A 12,480-nucleotide genomic window follows, 5' to 3' on the forward strand; every position below is an offset into this window, starting at 1 on the left:
GGGTAATTTTTCAGACTGTGGTTTTTATGAGTTAAACTTAAGTGAGAACTGAGGATGAAGCCTGTGCTTTTTCCTGGCATCCTTCTCACGGGAAAGTAATCCCAACATTCCCAAGCTCTATTATGTACCATTCAAAACTGGGTTATTGAGTTACCTTTGCAGGATGCTGACTGCATCTTCAAGTTCCTGGTGTGAGTTTTGTGGTGATTCTATTTCTGGACTGAAAGGAAAACCTGCTCTTGTTATTTCAGAGTTTTGCATATTTACAGCTATCAAAAGCGGCCGTAGACAAATTAAGATGCCCGAATGAAGCTCAAGCAGATATGATTTCAGTGTAATCTGTATGTATTTGCCCCATTTTAACTAAGATGAACAAGCTGTAGGATTCCAGCCTTACAGAGGGCCAAAGCAGATTTCCTGTCAGTGATACATCTTTGTCATGGTTTGTCACCCTTATTCTTATAAGGATACATACAATGCAGTCAAGATGTACGAACTTACAAGCATTTTGGCATGCAACTGATGAGACTTTTACCAACAGCATTCACTGTATGTTTATTTTTAATGCTGCCTGCAACTCTGCTTAAAGGAAAGCAAAAAAGCATTACAGGAGCACAGTATTTCACATATATATTTCTGCAACTTAAACAGTTGAGTAAATATTTTATCAGTTCTAGTGTTCACAACAAAAATAAACTCTGGTCACTGTTGCGAAGTCTGAACTTTGCTTGATCTTTCTTTTAGACCCAATAGTTCTGTTTTCAGTTCTCCAGGCTTAGGAGGTATTTCAGGTATGCTCTGTTAAAAACAGAGAAAGATGTCAGTGTTGTGATAGAGGAAAAATTAAACTCCCAGAACAGTAAATGAGCTTACTCTGCAAGAGCATGACAGCTAAACTGTGATTTTGTCACCCTCTTTTCTGAGCAGAATATAATTCCTACATGCAAAACACCTTAAGAATTATTACCTTTTTGTAATTTGGCTTATTTTAAAGTAGCAAAATTTAATTTGAAAAAAAAACAAGATGAAAGGAAGAACAGTCAGTTTGTTTTAAAGGAGCAAAGCTTCTTTTTGCCATTCAAGTGAGTTTGGTAGAGATGTTCTGGCACAGTTGAAGTCTCCACACATATTCTTGGTGACAGAAGAAAAAGTTTCACTGCTTCTACTGTCCTGATTTAGAAATTACGCACTGAAACTGGATATTAAATTTTAAAAAGGCACCAGAATACCATGGCATTTCAAGAACTCCATTCCCTCAAAATTCGTGCTACTTTAGAGGTACAGATCATTTGAGCATTCTGAATACATATGTCTATTTGCCTGTAAAGAAAGCTACAGTAGGGTCACCTAGAGTAGGTCACACAGGAACGCGCTCAGGTGAGTTTGGAATGTGTTTAGAGAGGGAGACTTCACGACCTCCCTGGGCAGCCTGTTCCACTGCTCTGCCACCTTCAATAGGAAGAAGCTCTTCCTCAGGTTGAAGTGAAACTTCTTGTGTTTTAGTTTGTGGCCTTTGCTTCTCATCCTATCGCTGGGCACCACCGAAAAGTCTGGCACCATCCTCTTGGCATCCACCTCTGAGGTATTTATATGCATTAATGAGATCCCCTCTCAGTCCTCTCTCCCAAGAGACACTCCAGACCCTTCATCATCTCTGTGACCCTCTACTGAACCCGCTCCTTGTCTTTCTCGTACTAAGGAGCCCAAAACCGGACACAGTGAAGTCCTGGCTGCCTGGCCAGCGCCTCTGCAGAGGCTGATCTCTGCCCACCGCCAGGCCAGAGCCTTTTCCGAGGCACAGCCTCTCCAGCAGACCCTCCATCCCGCACACACGCTACCACCAACCGGGACCCTCGGAGCACTTACAAGGTCAGGCCTGTAGTACCTGTGCACGACCTCGGCCCCCGCGAACATGGCCAGCATGCTGGCCGCCAGCCCCCGCAGGTAGGTGGGCCAGGGCACGCCGGCGGGCATGGCTGCGGGGGCGGGCCCTGTGCACGGACCGCGCCGGACGTGCGTCATCGCCGCCGCCGCCGCCGGGAGGGGGAAGGGAAGAGGGAAGCGGGTGCCGAGGCCCGCCCTCGCCAGGGAGTATCGCGCCAGGCGGGGTGAGTCGCGACACAGCGCCGGGGCCTCCGGCCGGGGGCTCGGCCGCCCCCTCACGCCCCCTCACGCCCCCCGCCCCGGGCGGCCGCGGCCCCGCCCTCCGCCCCCATTGGCCGGCGCGGTCACGTGAGCGGGGCGCCCGGCAGGCCGGCGGGGGCGCGGGGGGCGCCGGCGGCGACATCTGCGGCGGCAGCGACGGCCCCGGCGCCTGCGCCCGGCATGGAGGGCCCGCAGCTGGGCAGGTACCGGCGGCCGCCCGCAGCCGCGCTCGGGCCTCGCGGTGGGGATCGCCCGTGGTCCTTCTGCTCCTTCCCCGCATCCCGCGGCCGGCGGAGCCGGGGCCGGGCTGTGGCGGCCGCCTCCCTCCCCTTCCCCTGGGCACAAAGAGGGAGGGGAGGCGCTCCCGGGGTTCTGAGGCTCCCGGGCCCGCGGCTGGGGGAGCGCGGCTGCCTCGGGCAGCGTGGGGCGCGATCGTGTCTCTGTCCCGACGGGGATTTGAAAATAATTTAATACCTGATTTTGTTCCAGTGAACATATCTTTTTCTTTACCTTTTTGGGTTTTTTTCCCCTTTGTTTTTAGCATGAACTGAAGCGGGGGGGGGGGAGAGGAATCATGAACTGAAGGGGGGGAGAGGAACAAATCACTACCTTTTCCTCGTGATACTGAAAATATTTGTTTAAATGTTCCATAAAACATATACATAAATAGCAAAACAAATATATTTCTGAACCCACGGAAGAAATTTGACCTAAAATATATGGGAAACTTAGAGTTGGGGGTAAAACCTCACTTTCATCTCACTAGCAAGTGGCTAGAGGACTTGTTTGTGGTACGGTGCAAATTTTTTCTCTGTTCAAAGGGAATTTTATTCCCTTTACTAGAAGGAGAGTTTATATACACATAAAATAAAAAGGTCTGTATTACAAAAAGACATCTGGTCGTAGGTTAGATGCTTTCACATTTTTCTTACTCACTCTGTTCTTCTGCTCTGTATGATTAAGCTTTTATTACATTATGAACTGGATTCTGCATGTCTCTGTCATGTGTTTCCCAATGCAAATCTGAAAATCAGTTTTGTTTGGTTCATTAACTGCACAAGTATTTTATATAAAATGGAGCTCTCTCAGGAGCGGGTTTAAGGTGTTCCCTGTACTCTGAAAATCTCCCATAGCTGTGTTAGGCAACTTCCCTGGGAATCTGACAGACCTGTGTTCATATTTATTCTCCTTGATTCAGGATAGATATTTTGTTAAAAATCAGTGTCTTGGTCACAAGACTCTGGGTTCTTCTTGCCTAAGATTGATTTACAGTGGGCTTCTTGAAAACCACAGTGTGTAGTAGCGAATGGTCCCTTCTTTTGAGAAATTTAAAATCAGAATCATTTAGGTTGGATGAGACCTCTAAGATCATTGAATCCAGCCATTAACCCAGCACTGCCAAGCCCACCACTAAACCCTGGCCATAAATTTACATATCTACAACAGCTTTTAAATACCTCTGGGGTATTTAAATACCTCAGACAGTTCCCTGGGCAGCCTATTCCAATGGTTAACAGCCGTTTCCATGAAGAAATTTGTCCTAATATCCAATCTAAACCTGTCCTGGCACAACGTGAGGTCATTTCCCCTTGTCCTGTCACTTGTTGCTTGAGACCAGCCTAGCTTCACCCTCCCTTCCGGTGGTTGTAGAGAGTGGTAAGGTCACTCCTGAGCTTCTTTTTCTCCAGGGCATACACCCCCAGCTCCCTCAACTGCTCGACCTTTCCCCGGCTCCGTTGCCCTTCTCTGGACACACTCCAGCACCTTCCTGTAGTGAGAGGCCCAAAACTGAACACAGCACTCAAGATGTGGCCTCAGCAGTGCCAAGGCCAGGGGGACAATCCCTGCCCTGGTCCTGCTGGCCACACTATTGCTAATACAGGATGCCATTGGCCTTCTTGGACAAGTACCTGTATATCTAAAAATTATTTCCTGCTTTTAATTATAATTCTGAGACGATAAAATTATTTCCTGAAAATCTAGTATTCACTAATCCTTTCTATGTATTCGTAAGGCAGTGGAATCTATGGACAAGAAAGTGGCTGCGTAGGTAGAAGGGAGTGACGGTATAAAGCAGAAATGGGTGTGAGGGCTGTATGTGACTAATAAATGTGTGGAGGGAGAGAGCTGTCTATGGAAAAATGTCTTTATGTATAGAAGGAGACTGGATCTCTGTGTGTGTGAACACTTCCATGTAGAATAAGTGCCATATTTGTGTTGGGATCCAGTGTGTGATAACTGGGCAACATCTGCCACACAATTTGTTGAAGCTGTTTAATAATCTGCATAGTAACAAATGCTGTGTGTGTTCTTAATGCTTTATAGCCCAGAATGATTCATCCATCAGATGATCAAGCAACTGACACAACATTAAAATAATCTAAAATTTGGGAAACTTGTGGAAGTTCAGAGAGCTTTAGCTCAACATGTGTTGTAAATGGTTGGTCTGTTTGATAGACAGTTTGCTTTGGAAATCTGTGCTGCAGTGTTTTTCCAAAAAAAAAAAAAGATAAAAGCTCTACGCTTCCCTTACAAATGCTATGTTAATTCCACATCATAGCAATCACAAGAGAACGGTGTTGTTAATGTTGGGGTTAACTGATACCAGCTAAGCAGCCAGACTGCTTCAATGGTGTGGGTAATTTAGTGCCTTGTTAACAGAGTCATCAGAGAATATAAGTGCAGTACGTGCCAGCCTTGATAAAGTTTGATGTTTACATTCTGTTTGATACATCAGTAGGTATCTAAATTGTCGATAAATGATTTCTCTCTTTCTCCCTCTCTAAGATACTACGCATATCTTCAGCAAGCTCAAGCATTTTACTCGTTTCCCTTCCATCAGATGATGACTGCAGTGCCCAACATGGAAATGATGACTGAGCAGCCGACTCTAGAGGGCATTCCAGAGCCAAACATTGCTCAGGAGCCTCCAAAAGGTAGGCTGACTGGGCTGTGGTAGTGAGCTGAAGTGTGGGTGATTGATTGGGAAAAAAATACTGCTCTTAAACTGCTTTCTTGGACCTGTTGGATTTCCTTTTCTTGATGCTCTCTGCAGAAGTATTGATTAATTGTGTTCTTTAAGAAACATGTTTTAACAAACAATTAAAAAGAAAAGAAGTAAACCCATGTGAATGTATTCACATTGTTCAGTCTCACACAATTATCTTGTTCCAAGAAAAGCAGATTTTTTTCAGTAGGTAAATGCATCATTTTAGCTGAAGTCATGGATTTTAATATTATGTTAGAGAAGGGTTTTTTAAAATTCTGGCTTCAAAATACTTTTTTTTTTTTTTTTTTACTTTCGGCAAGAGAGGTACAGTGTAATACTGTTTATTTGAAATATTTTTGTTTGAATGGTAGCTTAGTTTGTTGTAGTAATCACAGGCAGGGAATTGGTTACATATACTAAGAATTGTTTAGTTTAGTGTGGCTTATTTAAACAACTACAAACTGCCGGAAAGTGACACTGTACTACAGATCAGTATTATTAGTGAACACAGAGAGAGAGAGAGCAATCTCTGGGTGCTCATGTCATGGCCAGTGCCTGTGCTGCCTGAATCTCCAGACTTTTAAGAGCCAGAAGATGAGGAAGCTTCAGGTGTGTTGTTTAAATTTATAAATTTGGAAGGTAAATTTACCTCTTTGATTTCTTTCTGTGTCCATACATTTAACTGAGTCTTTTTGAATATTCACACTACAACATTGGAAATGTACAAAAAGAATATTGTTGTGTGTTTCAGAAGTTAAAAAAGGAGGAAGGAAAAGAAAAGCCAAAGCAACTGAGCCAAAGCAACCCAAAAAGCCTGCTGCTAAAAAAGAAAAACCAGCCAAGTCAAAAGGCAAACAAGAAAAGATCACAGATACTTTTAAAGTCAAAAGAAAAGTGGACCGTTTTAATGGTGTATCTGAAGCTGAACTTCTGACCAAGACTTTGCCTGATATTTTGACCTTTGATCTGGATATTGTGATAGTGAGTAACTCAAGAGTTGCAAGATTAGGTGGAAAAGTCTTGTATATGATTTACATTCTTTCTGCTTACTTACCTATATTGTTTATATGGCAAGATCTTGCAAGATAAAGTACATAAACTGCTTCCTGTGTGTGGAGCTGCTTTGCATTTTCTGTTAAAGCTGTAGTAACTTAGTCCTAATTTCTGAGAAAACTAAGGCTCACATTTAATGCAGAGTCATGAGAGACCATAACTCAGTGCTTAATTTCCTGGAAGCTCTGCACCCTCTGAGCTGCTCTTTTGACATTGCACATCTAAACGAGACACTGCTGCAAAGTTGTCAGTTTTTTAAAAATAATGACAGAAGGTGTCATTAACACAGTTTTGTTTATTAACAGTAACTTAGAGAGAATTGAATATGCACCCTTATTGTAACTTGATTAAATTCTTGACCAGCAAGCCATGTTGTCATTGTTAAAATGGACTGATGTCTTTGTAGATTGGCATAAACCCTGGCCTGATGGCAGCTTACAAAGGACATCATTACCCGGGACCTGGAAACCATTTTTGTATGTTTTTGTTTTCCTTTCTTCTTTTAGCATTTGCAGAACTTTGTTAGAACTTGTGGCATTTTAATTAAACTAGCTTGGTTTTTGTTTTTCTCCTGGGTTTTGGTTGGTTGGGGTGCTTTTATTCAGAGAGGGATTTTTATATGGTAAATATGGACCCAAGATGTCAGCAGGTTCTGTCAGAGAGGCCCAGTGCAAGGAGAAGCAACGGCAAGATTGTAAAAGAAAGCTGACACAATGTATTGGCCACATTCTTTCACTCTAAATCCATATTGATCACTGCTTAAGTGAATCACAAAGAGCTTTTAGAATAGAGAGCTTTTCTGTACAGAACTTTTAGAATAAAAGACTGGTTTCCATGCTCATGATGAGGAATTCCTGTTCGCTAGGGCCTTTCTGCGCTCTTGGAGGACGTAAAGTAATATTGGCTATTTTAAACCTTTCTGGATAGGAGGTTAGTCTTCCCAGGTTAACTGATACTTTGTTAAAATAGATTGTTCTTGTAGCATTCCAGTACTCCAATAGTTGAGTAGTTTTTTCGGTTCTGTTTTATTTTCCTTGGAAAAAGGCAAATGCATATCTGTCTTCCTACTTCACAGGGAAGTGTCTCTTCATGTCTGGTCTAAGTAATGAACAGCTGAACCACATGGATGACCACACCTTGCCACATAAATATGGGATTGGATTTACAAACATGGTTGAAAGGACAACACCTGGAAGCAAAGACCTCTCCAGGTAGGGCAACAAGGGGGAATATCATGTTGGTTAATGAATTATTAGTTGTGATTATAATTTTGAGTACTTTGTCTTTTAGCAAAGAGTTTCGGGAAGGAGGGCGAATTCTGATGCAGAAGCTACAAAAGTATAAACCTCGTATAGCAGCTTTCAATGGAAAATGTGAGAACTTCTAAATGAATTTTTTTCTGTCAGTAGCTTTTTTTTTTTTCACTTACCCTATATTTTCATTTTAGGTATTTATGAAATTTTTAGTAAAGAAGTTTTTGGAATTAAAGTTAAGAACTTGGAATTTGGGCTTCAGCCACACAAAGTGCCAGATACAGAAACTGTAAGTATTGAGACAGAAACAAAACCAGGGTGCTCCATTTTGATTATTTAATGAAATCTCAGGCCTTGCATACACTTGGGATAACACCAGTTTGACCAAAGTACAGGAGGTGTGGAAGGCTTTTTCTTAAATAGAGAAAGGGGAGTAGTGCAATTTTCGGGCATGTCTTTAATGCAGCTTCTTCAGACTTGAAGACTTCATTTGAGAAATGGTGTGTTATGGTTAGTAGGTTGGTGCATTCTCTGAGGACTACCTAAAGTGTAAGTAATACATGCCTGCTTTTATGATAACTTTCATCTGATCCCCCATGTCCAATTCCCTGGATATTTGTATTACTGGATTTTGATACTGACCGTGACCATGCAGTGCCGCAGTGAGGGAGAAAGAACAGCAAGTCCATCCTTGTGCCATTGCATGTGACCCTTCAGCATTGCTGGATCTGGGCATACCCAAGTACTTCCATCAGACTGAATCTCCCTAAGCTGATCTGCAGTTTGTAGTTAAATTGGGTGCTTAAGATAAAACAAACAATTTGATGAAGAATGCATTAGTCATAGACATCTAGTGCTGGAAAATATCTCAAGAGACCAGCTATGTATCATTAGAAATTGGTTTGTTTAACATGTTCTTATAAACAAGTTAAAGCAAAGGCTATTACACTACTTGCCAAGGTAGCTTATTCTAAAGCTTCATGACCTTGTCACTTCAAAAGTTTGGATTGTTTTTCTTTTTATTTCTATCCTCAATTACTAGTGCTGCAAGTTTCAGCTGCCTTTCTCTAAAGGTGGAAGTGTTGTCATTAGAGCCTGAAGAACTGTTGGATAAAGTGCTTGCTTCTTAAGTAGCTCTTAAGGACTTCTGCAGTAGATGTATTTGTAAGAAAGATAGATAATCCCCTTTACTGGTACTTGTTCATAAATACTGCATGGTAATAGAAGTATTGAATACAGGTTTTTTTTCCCTGAACTAACTTGGTATCTTTAGTTAGGGCTGTTGGCAGAGATAGAAGCACTGAAGTTGGCTCCAACCACACTAACTACAATTTCACAGCCTGGCATACGTGATGCAGATGCACTTGGCCAAGAAGCCAGGCTAATTAACCTGTGCTGCCTCCCTCACTGGTTTGGGCTCTTTGCATGCTGTCACGTACTCCTCTATGCCCTGGCTCAGAGCTCTGCTTGTTCAGGGAGTGCTGGAGTGTGCTTTGCTCTCTTGTAACACACATGGGTACCACTTCTCCTGCAGCACATAAATAGCTGGTGAAAATTGTCCACACTTAGCAGCTGGTAATCAGCCCCTGTCTTCAGGGCAAGACAGATGGCTTGCCAAGAAAAATGAAAGGCTCCTTTTAGCCCCTTCCACAACTTCCTGTGGCATTAGTTGAAGTTTGTAAAAACAGTTAAAACAGTGAGCTTAACTGTTAAGTCGTTCTGAATGCACTGTTAACTCATAGCTCAGGGACTAGTAATGCTCGTTTTTTTGCTCTTTGTCTCAAGCTCTGCTACGTTATGCCATCGTCCAGTGCAAGATGTGCTCAGTTTCCTCGGGCACAAGATAAAGTTCATTATTACATAAAGCTGAAGGACTTAAGGGATCAACTAAAGGGCATCACACCCAACACAGATGTGCAGGAGGTGCAGTACACATTTGACTTGCAACTTGCACAAGGTATTGTTATTTAGTTAACATTCCATTAAAATGTAATGTAGTGTAAAATACAGCTAGCAGTTTCCTAAGCAGAAAAAAAGAAAAAATTTAATGGGAGGGGGGAGATGTGTCATCTTCTCTAAACTCTGTGGTATGGAATTACAGATTCCATTCTCTTTAGTACAGCCTAAATTATCTAAGGGGAGCAGGGATTATCTTGTCGAATTTGTGGCTGTTTTTCAAGTGTTTTCTGATAAAAGTGCTCCTTGATCATTTTTGTTCTAAGTATTAATGCTTGAGGTGTTCTGTTTCTGCAGAGGATGCTAAAAAGATGGCTGTCAAAGAAGAGAAGTATGACCCAGGCTATGAAGCAGCATATGGAGGAGCTTACTGTGACCGTGCACCATATGACACTGAACAGTGCAGCTTCTCTTCAAATGGAGCTGGTAAAGTGCTTGGGGCATTCAGTCTGCAGCCATCGCTGGGGAACAAAGACCCCATGGTGTCAAATGCTTTTAAAAACGGTGTGGTTTTTGTTTGTTCAGCAGGAGGCAATCCACAGTACTGTGAAGGGTCGTCCTTTGGTGAAGTTCCTAATGGACAGTGGATGACACAGTCCTTTGCAGACCAGATTCCAGAGTTCAGTGCTGGTATGACACAGGAGGAGGAGGGAAGTAGCGTGTAGGAGCTGTTCCTTCTCGGCTATGCACACATGCTGCAGTTTTAATGCAGTGATCAAGATTGGTACCTCGGTTCTCCAACTGAAGCATTTTAATAGTATTTTATCTTCCCTAGTTATTTTATTATAGTCCAAAGTAGGTGTGTGGTTGGCTGAAATCAATGAACTAGATAATTTTAAGGAACTGTCCAAACTTTTTAAAAAAAAGTTAGCCCTTTTTTGTATATGAGTTTTATATTTAATGTATACCATTTCTTGCGGTTTTTGACAAATTGCTTTCTCATTTGTGAAGATTTCTTTGGGGCGTTAATTTTATTCCATAAATGGTATATATGTGGTAGTAACAACATCCGTATACTTTTTACTGATGCCTCAATATTTGGATATCTCATAATACTTTTATATCGAGAGGGGAAAATGGGAAGTGTACCCTTACCTTGTGTGAAGTGGTGCTTTTAATCATGCACAGTTAAGGAAATTGTGCTTTTTAAGCCTGCCTTCTACTGTCTTAAAAAGTGTAGAAAGTTGTGTTCTGCAGCTGTGAGTGCTGTCTTCTGGGTGGGACGAAAGAGCTCTGTCTGTTCAGTGAGTGGACCATATTCAGGATGAAGGGAGTGAAGACATCATCTCAAGTCACAACACTGGGGAGGAAAATTTGTGTCACACAGGACAGAGCCTAAATATTCTAGCTGAGCTGTCTTAGGAAAAGGTTCCCCTACTACTCCATCTCTTTCCCCCTTAAATTCCAATGTAAGGAACTCCTTAAAAAAACAAAAAACAAATAGCAGTGGTAGTTCTTGAATTCTGTGGCAATTAAACTCCATCATTTCCATGTAGTTAATCCCTGCACCTGACCTTTAGCAGGACATAACCCCCTTTGAGCATGACAGAATTGAGAGACTGCATTCTCTTTAAAAGTCATGTATAGCTACGTTATTTACATCATGTACAAGTATAAAGGGTGAAAGAGATTTGCAATTTAGCAGTTTTTAAAATTCTCTTCAATCTGTGTTCCCTTTATTCCTCTTCAAAGTGAAAAATACCGAGTTGAATCTAGGGGCAGCTGTTCCATGAATAAGAAGTTGTCTGTAGAAACTATAGCTCTCTTCTGAGGAACTCGCCTAAGTGATACACACTTTTGGCCAATATTAGACTGAGAAAGAAATGAGATTCCATCCTGGTGCCTAACTCTCATCTTCTTTCCCTCTTTTATAATGTGAGGAAAAGATGAAGTAAAAGCAATAAGCTGATCAAAACACTAGTTTTGATGATCTTATGACAGTTGGTGGCTTCACATACTTGAAAACCGATACAAACAGTATCTCCACACTCCATGCTGGTCAGAGATTCCTGTACCAGTGTGATTTGTCCTCTCTTCACAGCCGGTGACAGTTGTCAATTGTGTGTAACTGGTTAGTGTAGGTTCTAATCCTGCTGTAACAGCTCTTGCAGAGATCACACACTGTCAACCTGTTGTGAGGCAGGCATGATGTTTACAGTTTCTTCCCAAATTATGTGGCTTAATTCTGAGCATCCTAAATCGAGAGAGTGTGCATTATGATTCTGATTGTGTATATTAGCTGCAGCATAAAGCTGTTCCACATATTGTCAGAAAGGTATAGGACTTGTCTTGTCTGTTATTTAAAGTGTACTGTAACATGTATTGCTGTTTACATGGATATTTTCCTGCAGGTGCTCAAAGTATCTTGCATCAGGGATTTGTTATGATTCAGTTTTATTTTCAACAAAATTAGAAGCATGAAATTAGCACTGCTGAGTATGTAGCACAGTAGGATGTAACTCCTGAAAGGCAATCCTGTTTGATTGGAAGGGAAAGGTCTCTTCCTTAAGGGAATCACCCACTTGGTTATCTGGGTATAAAGTAGAGTTGAGTGTACAATGACCATTCCACTAAATACTGCAATTCTGTGTCCTCCTTCAAAACTGGTGCTCTTTTTGTTACTGTAATACAGAAGTTCTTAATCTGTCTTAAATCTATCAATGTTTCACAATAAAATCAGGAATTGTACTGCATTGTATTGGAATGTGCTTTTGCATCTTGCTAAGTACACTACAGGATGTGTCATACACAGAAGTGCCACAAAAGAGAGTCACCACACAAAAGAACTCAGTAACATGTGCCCAAGTTTTCATTTCAGGCTGTTTAATGTGCACTAGATAACTAAACACTTCTTGTATATAATAATGCAGCTATCTGTGTAGATTTTTCTACCAGGAAACATTGGAATCTTGCTTAGAAAGAACCTGAAATTAAAGCACACTGTCTGGCACTGAATTTCACCTCTTTAAATGTCTAATGAAAGAACTTCATTGTCAAGTAAACTTGTTTCCTCACCTTACATGCAAGTCAGGATAATCTGAACTGTACTGATCACTCCAGCCTCCCTCTCCTGCCATAAGCACA

The 12,480-nt window shown here is 41.9% G+C and overlaps 2 protein-coding genes across 3 annotated transcripts; one reads left to right on the plus strand and one right to left on the minus strand.

The window, feature by feature from the left end:
• Positions 1–529: 529 nt before the first annotated feature.
• UQCC6 (ubiquinol-cytochrome c reductase complex assembly factor 6) lies at positions 530–2,173 on the minus strand. Its single transcript, XM_082280330.1, has 2 exons — positions 1,867–2,173; positions 530–798 (listed from the first exon to the last, which is right to left on the minus strand). Exons 1-2 carry the CDS (start codon positions 2,020–2,022, stop codon positions 703–705), a joined length of 252 nt encoding a protein of 83 aa, XP_082136456.1. The 5' UTR covers positions 2,023–2,173; the 3' UTR covers positions 530–702.
• On the plus strand, positions 2,169–10,877 carry TDG (thymine DNA glycosylase). Of its 2 annotated transcripts, none has more exons than XM_082280328.1 (10): positions 2,169–2,348; positions 4,933–5,081; positions 5,886–6,115; positions 6,594–6,663; positions 7,263–7,398; positions 7,478–7,560; positions 7,635–7,729; positions 9,226–9,397; positions 9,694–9,822; positions 9,922–10,877. In XM_082280328.1, exons 1-10 carry the CDS (start codon positions 2,326–2,328, stop codon positions 10,059–10,061), a joined length of 1,227 nt encoding a protein of 408 aa, XP_082136454.1. In that variant the 5' UTR covers positions 2,169–2,325; the 3' UTR covers positions 10,062–10,877. The 2 variants fall into 2 exon arrangements, with proteins under 2 accessions (XP_082136454.1, XP_082136455.1); XM_082280329.1 differs by having other exon boundaries at positions 9,925–10,877.
• The last annotated feature ends 1,603 nt before the right edge of the window (positions 10,878–12,480 follow it).

This window comes from Coloeus monedula (assembly GCF_965178545.1).
Source record: "Coloeus monedula genome assembly, chromosome: 4".
In the NCBI taxonomy this organism is placed as follows: Eukaryota; Metazoa; Chordata; class Aves; order Passeriformes; family Corvidae; genus Coloeus; species Coloeus monedula.